The 17,734-nt window shown below is 40.2% G+C and overlaps 1 protein-coding gene across 1 annotated transcript in view; it reads right to left on the reverse strand.

The window, feature by feature from the left end:
• Positions 1 to 1,861: 1,861 nt before the first annotated feature.
• PAK2 (p21 (RAC1) activated kinase 2) overlaps positions 1,862 to 17,734 on the reverse strand; it is a 20,982-nt gene continuing 5,109 nt past the window's right edge. Inside the window, exons 2-14 of the mRNA XM_009284981.2 lie at positions 15,953 to 16,053; positions 15,287 to 15,437; positions 14,367 to 14,398; positions 13,929 to 14,036; positions 12,677 to 12,809; positions 11,939 to 12,002; positions 11,082 to 11,130; positions 8,926 to 9,038; positions 8,307 to 8,424; positions 6,343 to 6,442; positions 3,255 to 3,451; positions 2,558 to 2,695; positions 1,862 to 2,024 (exon numbers count right to left, since the gene is read on the reverse strand). Coding sequence (XP_009283256.1) covers positions 1,938 to 2,024; positions 2,558 to 2,695; positions 3,255 to 3,451; positions 6,343 to 6,442; positions 8,307 to 8,424; positions 8,926 to 9,038; positions 11,082 to 11,130; positions 11,939 to 12,002; positions 12,677 to 12,809; positions 13,929 to 14,036; positions 14,367 to 14,398; positions 15,287 to 15,437; positions 15,953 to 16,053 — 1,391 coding nt within the window. The 3' untranslated portion in view covers positions 1,862 to 1,937. The remainder of the gene's footprint in view (positions 2,025 to 2,557; positions 2,696 to 3,254; positions 3,452 to 6,342; positions 6,443 to 8,306; positions 8,425 to 8,925; positions 9,039 to 11,081; positions 11,131 to 11,938; positions 12,003 to 12,676; positions 12,810 to 13,928; positions 14,037 to 14,366; positions 14,399 to 15,286; positions 15,438 to 15,952; positions 16,054 to 17,734) is intronic.

Below are 17,734 nucleotides of genomic sequence, written 5' to 3' on the forward strand. Positions count from 1 at the left end.
CGCCAATTCCTAGAAGCTAGTGAGTCGCAGCAGATGCTGGGAGACCCTAGCCCTGCTTCCCCTCCCATCAGCAACACAAATAGCCTCCACCGTTCTGGCCAGCTGCTCTCAGTTGGAAGTTGGTTTTGTCATACCTTGGCTACCAGTCCCCAAAACATAGTTAGCTCTATCGCTATACAAATACAGAAATCATGTGAAAATTACTTCTATCTTCTGCTAGCAATGTTTGTAAAAGCGTGCAAAAAATTTTTATTCAGGGTCCTCCGTCCATACCCAGCCATAACCCTATCCGTCCCAAGTCCTGCCCCACTGGGAATGCAATAAAATCCCACTGAAGTAATGGTTATTCTTTCACAGAATCATTTGGCACATTGTAACTAGAGTTGGCTCTTCGTTAAACTGCTGGGGAAGTTGAAATGCATAGACTGTAGCACTAGAAGAAGCCGGGGCACAGGCTCTTCTATACTTGCCCCTGGTAACACCCCAAGAACTCAACCGCTCAAGTTGCTCACTGTCCTTCAGAGGGAGGCACTTTTTCTTGCATTGAATGTTTAACCTCAGCCATTCTAGCTGGTCCAACGTCTTTACTGAGAGAGGATCAGTGTGACTCATCATGGCTCCTCAGCCTCGAACTAGCCGGTCAAATAAGCCCCATGAATGTCTGATGGCACTGTTCTCCCCTCTCAGCCTTCGTCTTCTCAGAACAGTGCTTTGGCATTTCCAGGCATTCATAATCTTCTGTTTGAATCATATCTAAAAAATCCTGAATCTTCAGTGTCCTCAGATCTGATTATTTGTTCTTCTGATTTCATTAGTACAAATGGAGCACATACAAAATCAGAAAAAATTCTGACAACTCCATAGGTTGATGCATTATTTGCTTGGGGAAAAAAATTACAACATATACAAAAATGTATTTGATACAAAGAAGGGAAATGTAAAATAAAAAAGTCAAAGGCACCAGCATAACTTCTAAAGCCCGAGTCAGAGCACAGATACAATACATGTTTTTGAACCACCCACCACACCAAGCACATTATCCCTTAAGCTTCTGGCCAGCAAGTCTAATGGGAAAAAAAGAGCAGACAGGAAGACAGCTGGAATTTTTTTCTTGCCCTGACTATAGCTGATCATTTGATCATAAATAAAGTATCTGACCCCTACCTACAAATCCATAAACTGACATCCAAAGACTTGAGCAATCATTAAGTTTCTACAAAGAGGCCACATCTTTGATTAAAAGTCCACAGAGCACAGGCATATGAGAAACAGATGCATACTTCTCTTCCCCCTCTCTCCATATTAATCTTAAAAAGCAAAAAACATCTCAATACATTACGATTTCTTAAGTAGCCAAGTTGTCAATTCTACAGTACAGTAACAGCTAATCCGTAAAAGAAATGACGGGCAAGATGTACCTTCACATTTGTCACACTTGCCGTGAATCTAGTCATATGGAAGCTTACTAGAGTGATTTAAAAGTAAACAGGTAGAGGGAAGGAAGAGGAGAGTGAAAGAGATCAGCAGGTAAAATTAATACTGCTCTCTGAAAGCTTGAATCTGTCATTCAAGTATCGAAAGTACCCAGAAGGGTACAATGAATGGGAGCTGTTAAAGCAAAGTTGTTAAAAACCCTTAAAAACCCGGGCACAGTAAGTGGCTTTTCTGGGCTGTCTGAAAAGAAGAAAAAAAGAAGAAAAAAAAAAAAAAGGCCAGTAATTCAGTCCTCAGTTCCTTCTGGAACCCAGACAGGGATCACTAGAGTCACCACCATTTATTTTGGGTGTCTTCTGGATGAGAGTTTCTTCCCTTTTGCAGACGTTTCCCCCCCACCTCAAAATCCCTTCCCTCCCCCCAGAAGTGTAACAATTTCATATATTATAAAGATTTGTAAAATACAAACAAAAAAAAAAAGAATGAAGGCTGTGGCAGTAATGTTAGCGGTTACTCTTCATTGCTTCTTTGGCTGCCAAGATCAGTGGCGTCAAACTAGACAGAGGTTTGGCCAGTTTCAAGAAGGGATGCTGCCAGGAAGAAAGAAACACAGTAAATTAGTGAAAGAAAAGGTTTAAAAAGCCAGTAAAAGCCATATATCTACACAGCCCTTTTCATTCCGAGATATGAAAAGCAATGCAAATGCTATCAATGCCCAGCTCCTGAAGGGACAGATCCAGAGCACCTCAAGCCTGATAATCATTCCTCCTCATCCCAAAAAAGCCTAGGCCTTTCCTTTTCCAGTAATTCACTACAAAGAAGTTTCCTGCTCAAACATCATCTCTCAGTCCCACTCTGCTCACTTCAATGGCTCTATTACAGTAAGTTTATAAATTGCTGGATGCTTTAGCAGTGGCAGAATGAAGGCACAGATTACCGATGGAAAGACTTCAGAGTACATATTACAATCTTTGATGACTGTAGTTCTTACCAACTGCTCCCCACTAGAGTCCTCAGAAGAAAACACAAAAAAAGAGGATGCCAGTCTACAGTGCAGTTTATCACAGGCTGACCTTACTCGTGGCTTCTGTATCTCAGACTGTGAGAAGAAGCTGACTCTCACCTGCAGCAATTCTTTGGCTGATCCTCTTTTCTCTACATCCATTTCCAAACATCGGTTCAAGAAATCCCGGAATATTGGGGACAGTTTCTCGGGGTTCTGCAGCTCTGGTGTGCCATTAGTTGCTATCAAATATAAAGCCTGTAAAATGAGGAATATTGTATAACCAAGCCACATCTTTAAAAGAAGCCAAACGGACCTGCCTAGTGGCAATCCCTTAGTCTAGATGAGAAAGGGCTCTGCAGCCTATTTCTCCTCTCCCTGATGAGATGAAAAACTGTAAAAATGCCACAATTATAGGCAGTCATGACCTTTTCTTGCTAGTAGCAAAATAACCTTCAAAATCTTTTGGCACCAGATACATACCTTGACAAAGAAAATATCAGGTTCTGACACAAGCAGCATTTTTCATAACCTAATGGATTTACTTTCCCTAAACTATCACAGAAGACTGAGTTCAAAGGCCAATGTTTTAGTTACAAGCAGGTACTCATCTTCTAAACAGAAATATTCAGGGTAGGGCTGAATGCAAATTCAAGACAGCTGTCTTCCTTTTGGAGGAATTTTCTTGCACTATTGAAGCTTGTTGGTTTTTTCGTTTCATTTTCTTTTTAATGTAGATACTATTAATGAACAATTACTGAAAACGTTCATATGGTAAACGCCCGCAAACAGTTCTAGCCACATCTGGGCTTCTTACCCTCAGGGGGTTTTCGTTGAGGTATGGGGGCTCTCCTTCCACCATCTCAATAGCCATGATGCCCAGAGACCAGATATCCACCTTAGGGCCGTATGCTTTCCGTGTGACCACTTCAGGAGCCATCCAGTAAGGAGTTCCAACCATAGTGCTGCGCTTGCTCTGCTCTGGGGTGATCTGAGCACAGAAACCAAAGTCGGCTGTAGGATAACAGAATTTTAAAAAGTTAAATTGGTGCACCCCAAGTAAGTGGGCTTCCTAGAAGACTTCTCTATTACTACACATATATTTTACTCCTCTACAATTGAGAGGGACTTGGGGGGGGGTGTCCCCTCCCCCCCCCCCCCCCATTCTCCATACTACAAAATCCAACGTGCAAGATAGATACAAACCTGAAAGTGTTTAAGCAGGGCAGAATTCTGTGGAATGAAGATAAGGCTTTTTGTCCTCTGGAAAAGGGACACAGATATTACCCTGTAGAAGAACAGTACTTTGCCCAGTCCTTCTTTCAAGAATCCTAGACTGGTAACAGCCAAAAAAAGTAATCAAGCAGAACACAGAAGGCAAATGTTCTGCACATGGTATGTTATACAGCCTGAACTAGAAAAAACAAATCCACAAATCACAGCTTCTGCCCTGCTAAACAGATTTTATTTGTGCAGCTATCGAGTTCAACATTCCACAGCAATTTGGCCATCAAATACAGGTACTACAGCTGACAGAGACATGGAAACAAGGCTTCAGATAAGTGCTACCCCACTCAGCAGAAGGAACCTGGACAAACAAACCTTTCCACAAGGTAACTACCAAAGAGAAACAACCACACTCAAGAAAACGAGAAAAGTCACCTATTCCTATAGCCTTCAGGTGCAGCAGCAATGCATGTTCCATCATGTTACTTTATCCAGCTGCAGCACTCCCACTTCCCAGGCATGTAAAGCATCAATAAGAACACAGTTAAGGCAGGAGACAGATATTACCTTATCATTGACACTAAGTTTGAGAGAGAAAAAAAGAGAGAGAGAGAGAGAATTTAAAATTTCGAGTCAATTTTGAAAGTGTTATGCCAAGCAGTGCTAACAAAAGAGCCAGTCATGAAAGTGCTAAGTTGTACCAAGAGGACAATTTAAAAAAAGAACTACTCCCACCCTGATGGTCAAAATGCTGCCTTAAAAAATCAAAAACAAACAAAAAAAATCAAACCTATCAGAGTCACTGAGTTCCTCACCAGCACTTTTTGGCCTTTATCAAGGTGTCACACTCAACTCAAAGCACAGCTTATTTCAAGGAACACACCAGAGAAGCAGCAGCAATGTGTGTGTCCTGACCTACCAGCACCATGCCACCAGCAAGGAGAGAAAAAAGACAGGCAGGATGTAGAACCCAGTTTCATCAACTAGTAGTGTGTGTAGGTACGTAGTGGTGACAGGCAGACTGCTATCTCTAAAAAATCAAAAACAAACAAAAAAATCAAACCTATCAGAGTCACTGAGTTCCTCACCAGCACTTTTTGGCCTTTATCAAGGTGTCACACTCAACTCAAAGCACAGCTTATTTCAAGGAACACACCAGAGAAGCAGCAGCAATGTGTGTGTCCTGACCTACCAGCACCATGCCACCAGCAAGGAGAGAAAAAAGACAGGCAGGATGTAGAACCCAGTTTCATCAACTAGTAGTGTGTGTAGGTACGTAGTGGTGACAGGCAGACTGCTATCTCTTACTTCTCCTGTCACCAGTCTCCCAGAAGCCAGACTCCCCCAGAGAAGGGGAAGAGCTTGAAAAGAAGGTGCAACTGTTTCCACCCTCCACCCTAAACAAGTGCTAGAAGCTCTATAATCACACAGCCAAAGAAGAGCTAGTCTCAACACTGATTACAATACCTCCCCTTCATATAGGACATTTTTACAGCTGACTCCTGTTTTCTCCTGTCTCTCCTTCCTCCTCATCTTCCCCCAATCTCCTGGGGCCGATGCTTCTTTACATAGGGTGCTAACCTTGTCCTTTTGCTACTCTGCTTTGCTTTGACAGCTCTTGCATTTTTGAGCCTTCTCCAGGTAACTCTTCTCAGCCACATCCTCTACTGTAACTATTCACTTATCTTCAGCCTCTGAATCCACACAGTTTGTGCACAAACACATCACACCCTTAAAAAAAATAAAACCTCCTATGCAAGCAAGCAGTCCATCCAACAATGCTGGTAAGCAGATCAGGTTGCTCGTAATCTTTCTTCACACTCCATCTCATAAACAATATGAGACTGCAAACCATCTAGACTAAGGAATATTGCTGAGATAGATTTTCATGGCATTTCAAATTCCTACCCAACTGTAAAAACACCATCCCTTAACTCTTTGGTCACTTTATGCTTTGCACATTCCTACATACCAAGAAGTCAGATAATGCACCTTTCTCTCAACAGTCCTGACAGCTTCTTCAAGTGGTTTCACATTTTTTTATTGCCACACGCGCTTACACACACCAGAAACTGACTTACTGTACACAAGTCCATGCATGCATAACAATTACCTGAAAAGCAAGTAGTTTCTTTTGTCATTTCACGATTATATTAATGAAAGTGTGTTACACTTTCAGTCCAAGAAAAGGAGACCCAGTACAGGCGCAGCATAAGACTAGACTGCAATATAAATGGTTAATAATGTACAGTTTTCTTGTTAGTGACCTTCTAATGAAAAGGGCAAAACATTAAAAGCAAGGCATGACAACCTGAAGAGACTAACAAAGCAACTGCAGTTAGCTGCAACTTTTCTCTTGCAATCATTCGCATCTTTGCTTCACTTTATGGTGCCAGTTACTTCATATTTACCAATGTATTCATGTGGCAACAGCTTTGCTTCAACATCCTTCTGGCCTAACACATTCACAGCCTTAGTCTTAAGGCCCTCAGAATTTCAATACCTGCTACTTGCAAGTTATACATTTTATAACACAGAATGAATGTCTATTACTCACAGTCAATAAAAATTCACATCGAATTTCCCTGCCAACTCTCCTTCTACCGATTTACACTCTCCGAGTCAAAGTTTACTGGGAAGGGGAAAACAGAACATTGAAACAATTGTCTGGTACTCACTTAGTTTAACTGATCCATCCATTCCTAACAGCACGTTGTCACTCTTAATGTCTCTGTGGATGACCTGGTTGGCATGTAGGAACTCGAGTGCTTGCAAGCACTGCATGGGAGAAAAAACAATATTCAGCATATGGAAACACAATTTGCGTATGTGAACACAAATTCAAAAGCAATGCTTACACCCTCAGCCAGTGCTGAGTGCAAAAATATTATTTAAAATAACCAGCAGAGGAAGCTCTTGTGCTAAAAAATACTCTCCAGATCTCATGAGGTCAAAAATCATTTAACCATGGAGTTTCTCTGCTATCTTAACAAACCCATAAATTAAACTCCTCATCACCCAGTCATCACCCAAAATGCTCTCAAAAATCCCAGATGTTAATTTAGTACATCCCACAAATTCTACAGAGGAACCATAAAGGATTAAGTGAGAGCTTTTTAGCCTGAAGTCTCACCAAGAGGAATTGGTGAAGCTTCATTCTCAACATGCATGCAACTTCTCCTACAGTGAAGGCTGTAAAACATCTTCATTATGAAAGTCACTAATACTGTTTTTGCATTGTTTATAGATTAAAACCTTCCACACTAAGTTTTTGCCTAAAAACATAGTGGAATTTACTTTTGCTATTTGACAATAAAAGACAAAAAAAGTTGTAAGATTTTTCTCTTTTAATATAAGCAGAACATTTACCATTTGCAACTTGGCATGGATGTAGTCCCCAGTGAGTTTTTTGTGTCTGTCTTTGCTTTAGCAAAGTGGCACTGATTTGCAGAATGAAGCATATCTAACATACTGGGCAGCAGAGTTTTGATGAAGTACAATAGTTCAATATTAGACTTTTTCCTCAGAAAAGTTAGTTACTGTTACAGTAAATAGTTACTTTCGGTTCTCTGCTTCTAGCTCTGGTTTCTCAGGAAACCATTACCTGTCCATACACGTTAATGTACAAGTTTGCTTTCCATCCCCTCCCTTTCTGTGAGTCATCAAAAGCAGATGTCATGTTGATGTAGTCAAATGGGGTTTTTAAAAGCCTAAGTTTCTCCTGCACAGCAGATAATACAATTACTTCTCCTTCTGCCATAATAAATCAAGACTGAGCTGGATGCTGGCACTCTGACTCAGGGCAGAAACCACTGATAAGTTGTGACATCAGCTATTTTTAACTCTTCCATTTGAAATCTTACTGCAGTCTTAAAATTATTCCAGCTACAATCTTCTGAAGAATTATTTTTCTGAGAAATCAATAAAGAAAGCTTAACTGTCACAGAACTATAGATTTCACACACTATGAAAACATCTAAAATGAGAAGGGATAGTCTGCATCAAATTCATCTTTATTTTAGTACATGTTTCTTAATAAAGTATTCCCGTTTCATCAGATGCACTTTCACACTCTAAGCAAACACAGTTCCCCTTCTTCCTTCTGGAAAACACTCCAAAGCTTTCAGGCTTTTTTCTTTTTTTTAAATATGTTCACATCTCTACTTTCTACATTACCTATATATGAATACTCAGTTTTCTTTTCGGTGCCTTTGAATATTCTTCGTCAGTCAAAGTTAAAAAAGACATTCTTTCCAGCTGCTAAACTCCTCCATTGCTCTTCCTTGAACTTGAGTCCACATTATTAGTATCTTTCTGTTAACATTGTCAGCAGGACTAGGCAACCCAGGTACCAAACCCAAATTCTTTATTTGCTCCATCACCTAACATTCCCAAACACCCAGCTCAAAAACTGCCATAGCTTTTTTGTGTTACAACTTGCAAACCCCCAATTTTCTGAGTTAAACTCATTTTGTTATTTTCTGTAATTTTAATATTGATTTCTGCTCTCAGTATCATTCATTCTTCCTAACTCAATGGCTCCAACATCAATTGTTGCAATTAGTCCTAACCTAAGTGTACCATAAAACCTAGGGGAATAGAGTGCATCTTCATTCCTCTACCCATTAACTATAATACTCACCTCTCTGCAAACAGCAGCAATCTGTGCTTCATCCATACATGTTTCTGTGACCACATCTGTTAGTGAGCCTCCAGCTAGATACTCCATCACCACAAACAATTCATCTCCTACGAGGTAACTACAAACAGAAAGCAAAAAGCATGCCCGTTTGCCATCAAGAGATTGAGAACTGAAAAATTACTGATAAGAGCTGGTAAATGAAATGATTCATAAGCACTTCAAGACAAACAGTAAAGAAAGTTAATCTCTGGAAGGTAGCCTGAAATGTAAATGCTGACAATAAAAGCTGCATGCTTCTTACTGCCTAAACAGGCAGGATAACACCCTACATATCTCATGCACAACTGTGCATTGCTCCAGGTGTGCTGTTGTCCACCACTGATCTCCAACTACATATAGCACTGCATTCATGACAGAAGAAGCCTTCTTACTGAATCATCAAGACCATTCCCTATAACAGATTACTTTTTTTCTTTTTTTTTTAGATGACAGTCGAAATACAGTCTCATTTGCTTATAAGACCCTTAGGTACAGGAAGCCCGGGTCTGTTTAAGTACATCAAGTTATAAACTCTTGAAACCCTTGGGCATGAAGGAATCAGCCAGCTGTCTACATTTACCTGTCCAGGAAGTTGACTATGTTGGGGTTCTTTAGCTCCTTCATTACCAAGATCTCATTAATAATCAACTCCTTCTTGGGCTGTTTCTGCAGGTTTATCTGTTTAATAGCAACCTGAACGGGACAAAATAAACCAGCAATCACTCAAACCTGAGTATCAAAACCTTTCAGTCATTCTTAATACAATGAAAAGTTAGAAGAAATTCTGTAACTGGATTAAAGGAGTTTAGCACAGCTTGCAGCTGGCAAGTTATTTATTTATTAGCATACAACTTAAAAGAATGCAACTTGATGAGCATACAACGTGCACCCATAGCCAGTATCATCCTCTTGCAGCTGAAAAGATCCACAAACAATAACAAAGGCCAGAACAGACAGCAAAGGAAACATTCAGGAGGTAAAAAGATACTTGCCCAATTTCATATGAACAGGCCTAAAGCAGAAGAGAATTGCGTAGCAACTAAGAGAGAAAGTATAGGCCTTCCAAAGCAAGGCAAGGCAATTTGTTTTTCTATATTCTGACCAAATTAGTGTTTGGGTATAAGGAATGCTGGGAGACAGAAGGAATTCCTCTCAAAGCAATTAAGCCAATGAACTATCCCAGAGAGAGAAGGGAAGATAAAGATCTATCTTGTCCAGGAAATAAGCTAACCAGGACAAGTATTCCAGACTTTAAAATGGAGAATTGTCCCAGTTATGTTAGCTACACTTTGAGGAGGCAGTTCGGAGTTTTACAAGATAACCTACCCATGAGTCCAAAACCAAACACAAGAACCAATATAATCCTGTAGAAACAAGTGTTATCATATTGCCAAGGGCATTAAAAGGGCACAGAATCACAAAATAACTAAGACTGGAGGGGGCCTCTGGAGGTCATCCGGTCCAATCCCTTGCTTAAAGTACAGCCAACGTGGAACAGGTTGCTGAGGGTTTTGTGCAACTGAGTTTTGAATGGAGATCTCAATGAGCAGATATTCCACAACCTTTCTGGGCTCCTGTCCCATGTTTGATCATCCTGACTGTGAGGGGAAAAAATTTCTAATATCTAACCAGAATTTCCCTTATGGCATTTTTTGTCTGTTACCTCTTGTCCTGCCATTGGGTAGCTCTAAGAGGAGTCTAGCCCCATATTCTCTACACCTTCCCATTAGGGTGCTGAAAACAGCAGTAAAATCCTCCTTTGGCCTTCTCTTCTTACCACTGAACAGACCCAATTCTATCCTCAGACATTAAGCACTGAGGAAGCCAGAGTACTGCATCCGTTTAATGTGTGAAGACTGCAAGCAATCAACTGTTAGCCCACCTGCCTGGCAAGATGCAGAGGAGGTCTAAGAAAGGAACTGGACTACAAAATTTACTCTGCAGTCAGTAAGAGGACACGAAGTACTGCAGTATGTAGAAAGCAAATTAAGAGACAACATATTGAGATGATTGAAAGGCTTATGTTTTATCAAGATGTGGTACTCCACTACAGTACTGGTAAATGTGGTTACTGTTGAAATGGCAATTACTTATCAGTGACCTAAGGAATGGCTACTTCTGGACATTTAAAGGAAAATTAAGGAAATCTGAATTTAAAGAGAAGCAAATAATTTCTAAAATTTTAGTCCCAGGAACCAGAGATGACCACTGGATGACAAGCATGCAGAGTATTGCTGATGTCATCAACTTCACCAGGTGAGTTTGGAGACATCAAGGAGTAAAAGAAAAGAGCAGGATGTGGAGAAAGCATTCTAACTAGAACAAAGAATCATACGGGGCAAGCTGTTTCCATACAGATAGGCCCATCCATCACCTCTACTGAGGCAGGACTAGAGAACAAGCGTGCAAAGACTAAACAAAGTTTTATTTCTGAAAACGCACAACACCATTGCCCGCAATTCTTGAAGGATAAACTGTTTTCAAAAGCCATTTCTGGAACACCTCGCTCCCTCTGCTTTTCACTGGAAAGACAAAACTCTATTTTTAGCTTTCATCATCTGATTACTACAGAACAAGGCACACACTGTTACAAATGACTATGACAAACATTCTTCTGAGAGGTGATAGCAGAGATGGGAGCCACAGAAAGAAATCTTGTCAAATCATTTTGGCCACCTACAGAAGAACATTTATACAGAAAAAGTATTTTCATTGCAATGAACACAGAAATCTTACCTCCTGCCCCGTTGCCACATCAATAGCTGTGAAAACCGTACCTGAAGCCCTGTGAAGAAAAACATTACAGCCAGTTGCATCTCTCTGTGTAACAAACATGCATGTGAACAGACAAATCACAAACACAAAATTGTGTCAGCTCTCGACGTTGCAAGAGCTTTATCAAAAAGAAGGCTATTAAAAGTAAGTGGTATCATAGAAATGCCAGTCAGTTCACACAAAACAAACTAAATCACAAATATGCTCTCTTCTGACACCAGCTATGCCTCCTGCATTCAGGATGTCTAAGCCCCCAGAGCTTGTGCTGCTTCCTATGATCAGATAAGCTGGGCAGACCTTTCTGTAGTAGGTATTACTTTTCATTTTCCCCCAGGGGAAGCCCTCCCACAAACGCACACAGACCTATTTGGAAAGTATACAGTAGGAGTTAGGCATATATATAATCAAAGCTGGAAAAGCTAGAACTTGTATATACTTTTTTCTCAGAAGGATTCAGAGGACCACTAAAAGAATAACTTAGTCAAGGCAGTATTGTTAGCTTCGTACACAGAAAGCATTCTGATGTGCCCTCATGCTATTCAGCAGTCATATTGCAAAACAGATGAACGCATCTTACCGGGAAAGGAGAGGACTAGATAGACCCACAGAGAAGTTAGAGCTACGCTTTCGCATTAAAAGACACAATTCAAAATTTCCACCACTGTGTAAAGCCTTCACCATCTGTTTATCACTGCTTAATACAGCCAACATTTCTGCCTGCTTCAGTAAGTGGTGGCTACGCGATAGCATCAGGTAGAGAACAGTACACTGCTTTTAACACTGGCTCACTGGGAATAAAAGATGGGGTGAACACTTACCCCTGCCCGATTTTTTCATATCTGGTGTATTTTTTCTTGGGATCTCCTATGCTCACAATAGTGCCTAAAAAAAAACAAATAAAAAAGTCAATCCTGCTGTCTCCCTTTAGTAGGGCTGGCCTCGCCAAGATACCTCCAAGAGTGGGTCAGCTCAAGTAGTAAAGGCTGATGCATGAACAGCCAAAGCTTCCTGATTCAGTTCTAGTCCCAAATGGCCCAACTTCAGACAATCATTATGCTAGGTTATACTCTTAACGAGACAGATCATGCCATTTCCCCCAGTATCTCAATTTAATTATAGTCTTCTGTGTAGCAAAACCCAGTATGAGGTTATGACAAGTCCATTAGCTTAGCCTAGTCCAGAAACTAGTCAGTTCTCGACTTAAGCACAGGAACATTAATATGGTGAAAAATTATCTTCAAGATGATTATGGAACAAGCAACAGCAGAAACTATTTTGTGTTATTATGGGTTGTATTATGCACGCAGATCACATTATCACAACTGAACTTCAATCCAGAAAAACTGTTCTACAATTTTTTTTTTACCCAATAGGGCTTTGAAGCATATAAATCGGCAAAACTTCTGAATGCAGCTCTCTCAGCTACTGCCTGACACAAAACCAATCAAGCACAGTATTCACACAACCGTTACACAAAAAATAAGGACGAGGGCAAAAACTTAATATTCTTCCCCCAGTCCTAAAGCCTTTGTTTATCTGAAATAAAAAACACCTACGTAGTTTTTCCATGATCTCTTCATCCGACATTTTGGTCTTCTTTTTCTGCTTATCACCTGATTTCGTCGCACTGTCAACAGAAGTGTCACTGGCTGGTGCAGGGATGGGGTCAATTACAGACCGTGTATAAATCTGTTAAGAGAGACCATTTACCTGAGCATTTTCTTTGCAATCATTGACCTTCAGGTGAAAACAATCACAGTTCTTCAAAGATCCCTAAGCACCAATTTACATAACAGGTTGGAGGCAGAAATTAGACCTAAGAAACATTAAAGTCCAGTAAGTCAAGATGCTGGCAACCATACTGACCTCTGAAAGACAGACCCAGGCACCTCCTGAACAGAGTGGATGCTAGGAGATTAACTTCCACAGACAGACGTTTTGTGAGTTTTCTACCTGATTATCCTTTATAACCCATGCTAGTTAACAGAACAGAAATCACTCTTTAATAGTGAGATCAACTACTATTAAGATCTAAAGGAAAAAGATTCATGCTTCGCCATGAAAAGAAGCATGAAACTCTCAGAAGTTTCCCAGTTGCCCCCAGTCTAGGGGATTTTTTGGAACTTTATTTAATTTCCTCCTGAGCTGTTCACAGACATACACAGCTACTCTAGAAATATCACACTGTAGACCTGTCACATTTTATATGTCTACATACCCAGAGTGGGCAATTATAAAGCAGTATCACTTGACAAATAAACACAATTCACATTTGCACTCCTGGAGCAAGAATAAGTGGGCAACAGAGCAGCAAAATGTACACCTACCACAGTCAAAAGAATGAGCTGGAGTAAGTGTGATCCCTGGGACATTATTAACAAGGTGTGTAGTTCAGGATGACTACACTAAAACTTAATGAACAACTTCTTAAGCATTTAACTTTTCATGTAATGCTGATGACTTTGTGAGTGAATAAGCTTTCTAATCTTAAATTTGAATTGTTTTGGGTTTAGGTAGTATATTTGGTGAGGCTATCACACTGCAATCAAATAAAATGAAGAAAATCACATACACTACACTTGTACCACTGTACTGTGCAAAGTTACAGAAACTAGCTATAATTTTTTAGGACTAAAAAGCCTCGTCCTTGCATGCTGGGTTGAAGGATAAGCATAACTGGATACCTTCAACACAAGCCAACAAACAGCTCATTGCACAAATATAACACTTTGCTACAAAACAGAAGTAGAAAAAGTTCTGCAATACTGAGAAATGCAGGTCTGCACTGTAAATTTTACAGCTGCTCACCGATTTTGTGTGATCTGGCCGTGGGGCAATAACAGGAGGAGGAGCTTCTTCATCATCTTCATCATCATCTGCCACAGCTGTTGATGGTTCTGAACCTTTGGCATTGGTCTACATTTTTACCAAAGTTAAAAAAAAAAAAATTGTCTCCCCCACAGTGTTAAAGACTTGCTTTTCCCCCCACACACACGAAGGCAAAAGAATTCCTACTGATGTCAAAAGAAAAGGATAGGTTGAGTGGTTTAAGTGCCCTATTACATTTTATTACGAGACTCAAATACTATTGCTCCAGTGAAATATGCTCTGTTGACCCCCCAGTTTATTTTTTTGTTACACAAAAAATTCTCATTTTGTTTTACACAGCAAGATTCAGTATATAACAAATACAGAAGACCTGAACTTGCATGTGCCTAAGATACAAAGAATAGTAAACACACTTACCGTTGGTGTTCCTGAAGGGAAACCATCTTTTTCTAAATAGGACAAATAGCAGAATACATAAAATCATCAGAAAAAGAATAAAAAGTGAACTTTACAGAGTAAAGAACACAGACTGCTTTGAAGATTTTTTTTTTTCATCTCTCAGAAAGCAAAGTTTCATGGTCACAAATGAGAGAAACCAGTATTGCACTGTAAGACCATGCAGAAGGAAGCTGTAAGTTTCTGAAATCCTCCTCTAAGGGTAGGCAAACCCACTCATTTCCCAACTTGCTCTTCACCTGAGTACCCACACACAGTTTTCCAAGTTGAGCACTGCTCATCACACTTATGTGTTCTGTCTTACTGAGATGTGAAATCAGGATCAAATGGATATTTCTGTTCCCTTAGCGGTATCTTGAATCAAGGATGAAATATTACAAAGCCTTATTACTAAGCTGTTTTCAGAAATAATTTGGAAGAAAACTAGGTAAAACTTCATCTGTTGGTAGGACAGCCATTCTCTCAGCCCCCCCACATAGCTCCCCATCTAGGAGCCACAACTTATTTTGCATCTTTGATGTCACCACATGGTAACATCAAGTTCACAGATAGATGTTTCAGCCACAGAGAGGAGGAGCGAGGTCTCCAGCACGAAACCAATTAATCACAGTCTCAGAGCCCCAGCTTCATAAACACAGCCCATTAAAGTTAATTTTGAATTATCCGGTTCCATTTCTTCCCCTCTCCACTTAAAACAGGAAATAACTGGACAAAGCCAGTTTCCAGTAAGTTTTAAATCCATCTTCAAATATTTGTTCCTCATTGAAAAGTAGCTTGCTCTTTCAGCATTTGAATCTGATTTATTATTCTGAAAGAGAGGAAGACTGTGTTCCAAATACCCAGCTCCTCTTCAATAGGTCTTGCACACACTTGGATCTCACCTGGAGCAGAAAAACTCAGATACTTCTGTTTTGCTGTGTCTTTGGAGTCGTAGAATTTCAGCACATCTAGTACCGCCTGGGGGTTTTTCTTCTGTTCTAGCTTCGTGATATTTGAGGTCTGAAGCAACCGAGCCCATTGCTCTGGCATTCCCTGAAAAAATAGGCTATTCCTTCTAGTATTTTAAAGATTTTTAAAAAGCAGAACAAATTTCTTTCCTCTATAAAAAGCATAACACACACAGCCTTAAACACATGAACAAGCAGGATGGGGTTTTAAAGGGGAGCCATATGTCCATAAGCGACACAACACAAATCACTGTGCCAACATGACACCACCTCTTTCAGGTGATTAAGCCAGATGCAAGGAATGGGAATACAAAAGCGCTCAACAGAACCAGTGTTACCCACTAATGAAAGTAAACTGAAGAGGGTTTCTCAGGGAAGGCTCTCCCAGGTGACACAAAGCATCAGATCTGACATTTACACTGCAGAAATACTAACAGGTCACAGTCTCATTACTCTGCGTGCTGTACAAATGCACAGTAAAATTATTTCTTTGATAAAAACAAAGACTAACTCGCACTTTATTCTAAAACATTGCAATGGCTTCACTACAGCATTGACCCACAGCTGTTTTCTGAGCAACTCTGAGGCAGATATACTTACAGTGAACTCTCCAGTAACAGCATCAAAGCCAACATGGATGGTATGCTCAAAATCTGATGGTGGGGAGATTTCTGGCCTTTCCTTTTCCTTCTTCTTGCTTCCTGAAAAAGACATTCAAAGATCTACTGAGCAAAGATTTAAAGTCCTATTGTCTCCATTTAATAGAATCAATCCAAGCATCCTACAACAGTTAGGATGAATGTAACCATTATTCTGTTTACTGGATGGAGGTGTTTACATATGCAGCACAGTGATTTGATATTTTCAAGTTGGTATAGACTTCACGTAAGAATCAACAATTTGTTCCATTCAAATCACTTATACTACGGTAGCAAGCAAACAAGAGATCAAGAGCACCAGAGTGCAAGGACCTCTGTTGAGCATATGAAATCTAAACATATGAGATGTTTACAATGCAAAAAAGGACATTTTAATATGGATTAAGAACACCACCAAAGACAACTTCAGTTCAGCCTCAAGTTCACCCTAAAGACCGTTAAAACTCAGTTGCCTCACTGCTTCAATTCAAGGTAATTAATGCAAACTAGGACTTCCTGTGATGAAGATAAGAGCTTATAGCCTCAGAGCAATTACCTAATTTAAATTAAAAGGGCGGTGGGGGAAGCAAGCATAATAAGTACCAGAAGCAGGAACAGATAATGAGAAGGACTATGTGCACAATCCAACCTAGATTCAATTAAATTTGTAAGATGTTTTATAATGCCTGGGGCTTGGGTTTTTTGGTTTTTTATTTTTTCTGACAAAGAGAAAATAAATAAAAATGGTAGACAATTTGTAGCTAAATCTAAATATAAAATACACCATTCTGTTCCATTTACTCAGAAAAGGTTCAGAGTTAAGTTGGAAGGTTTCAGGAACCTGTTTTCTGGTTCTTGGAAAAAAAGCCCGAGCCCTGGTTTCTTTCCCTGCCAGAGCAGAGGGGTGTACTTGCTGTTTGCTCTCCAGGTAGAAAGATGATGCTCCAGGCCTCATCTCATGGCCCTCTGCTGAAAGGCAGAGAGGCCTGTCAGTGAGCTGTAGAGCATGTCTAACCTGATACCAAGAAAACCACATGTGTAATCCTAGGAACGCCTGTGGGCTCACAGAGCATATAGCTGAATCAGCTGCATTACAGCTGCATGAAGCTGCATATTATAGCATGCATGAAGCCAGCAAGAATGCCATAGTGCTCATAACCACAAAGGAAAGCAGCACACCATTTTGCAATCTAACTTGATTACCATTTTACATTTGTATGTTTAAAAAAAAAAAAAAGGTTTTTGCTTCATTTTTAAATTCATCTTAAAACTAAAAGTCATGTAGTTTCAGTACAGAAAAAGAGCAGCTAAAACAGCACCCTCTTCATTACTACATGGTAAAAAGTTACTGAACACGGGGCAAGCATAGCTGGTGCTGCTCAGAGCCAGAGAATCCATCTGAAATTCCCTCACGCTGGCGGGAAAGGAAGGACGGGGAGCCGAGGACAATACTTACAAACGAAAAGCCATGTGGGCTGCCTCCAGCTGAACAATGCAGTGGAAAGACACAGCTATTATAAACAGGATATCTTTAATATGGCTGCACAGGTCAGAGCCAAAAAGCAAACAGACTGTCAAATGTTCTCATTATCATCGTTCAGTCACAGGACAGGAGAAGCTTGCTTATGTGAAAACCTTTAAGGAAAGTACTGTTTCTTCCCAATCTCTTGCAGTTGTTTATGTGAAAGCAAGTGTGGGGGGGGGGGGGGGGGGTTTTTTTCTTAGCCCCTCGGGGGTTGTCTAT

The sequence above is a fragment of the Aptenodytes forsteri genome, unplaced genomic scaffold (assembly GCF_000699145.1).
Source record: "Aptenodytes forsteri isolate BGI_AS27 unplaced genomic scaffold, ASM69914v1 Scaffold679, whole genome shotgun sequence".
NCBI classification, from domain to species: domain Eukaryota; kingdom Metazoa; phylum Chordata; class Aves; order Sphenisciformes; family Spheniscidae; genus Aptenodytes; species Aptenodytes forsteri.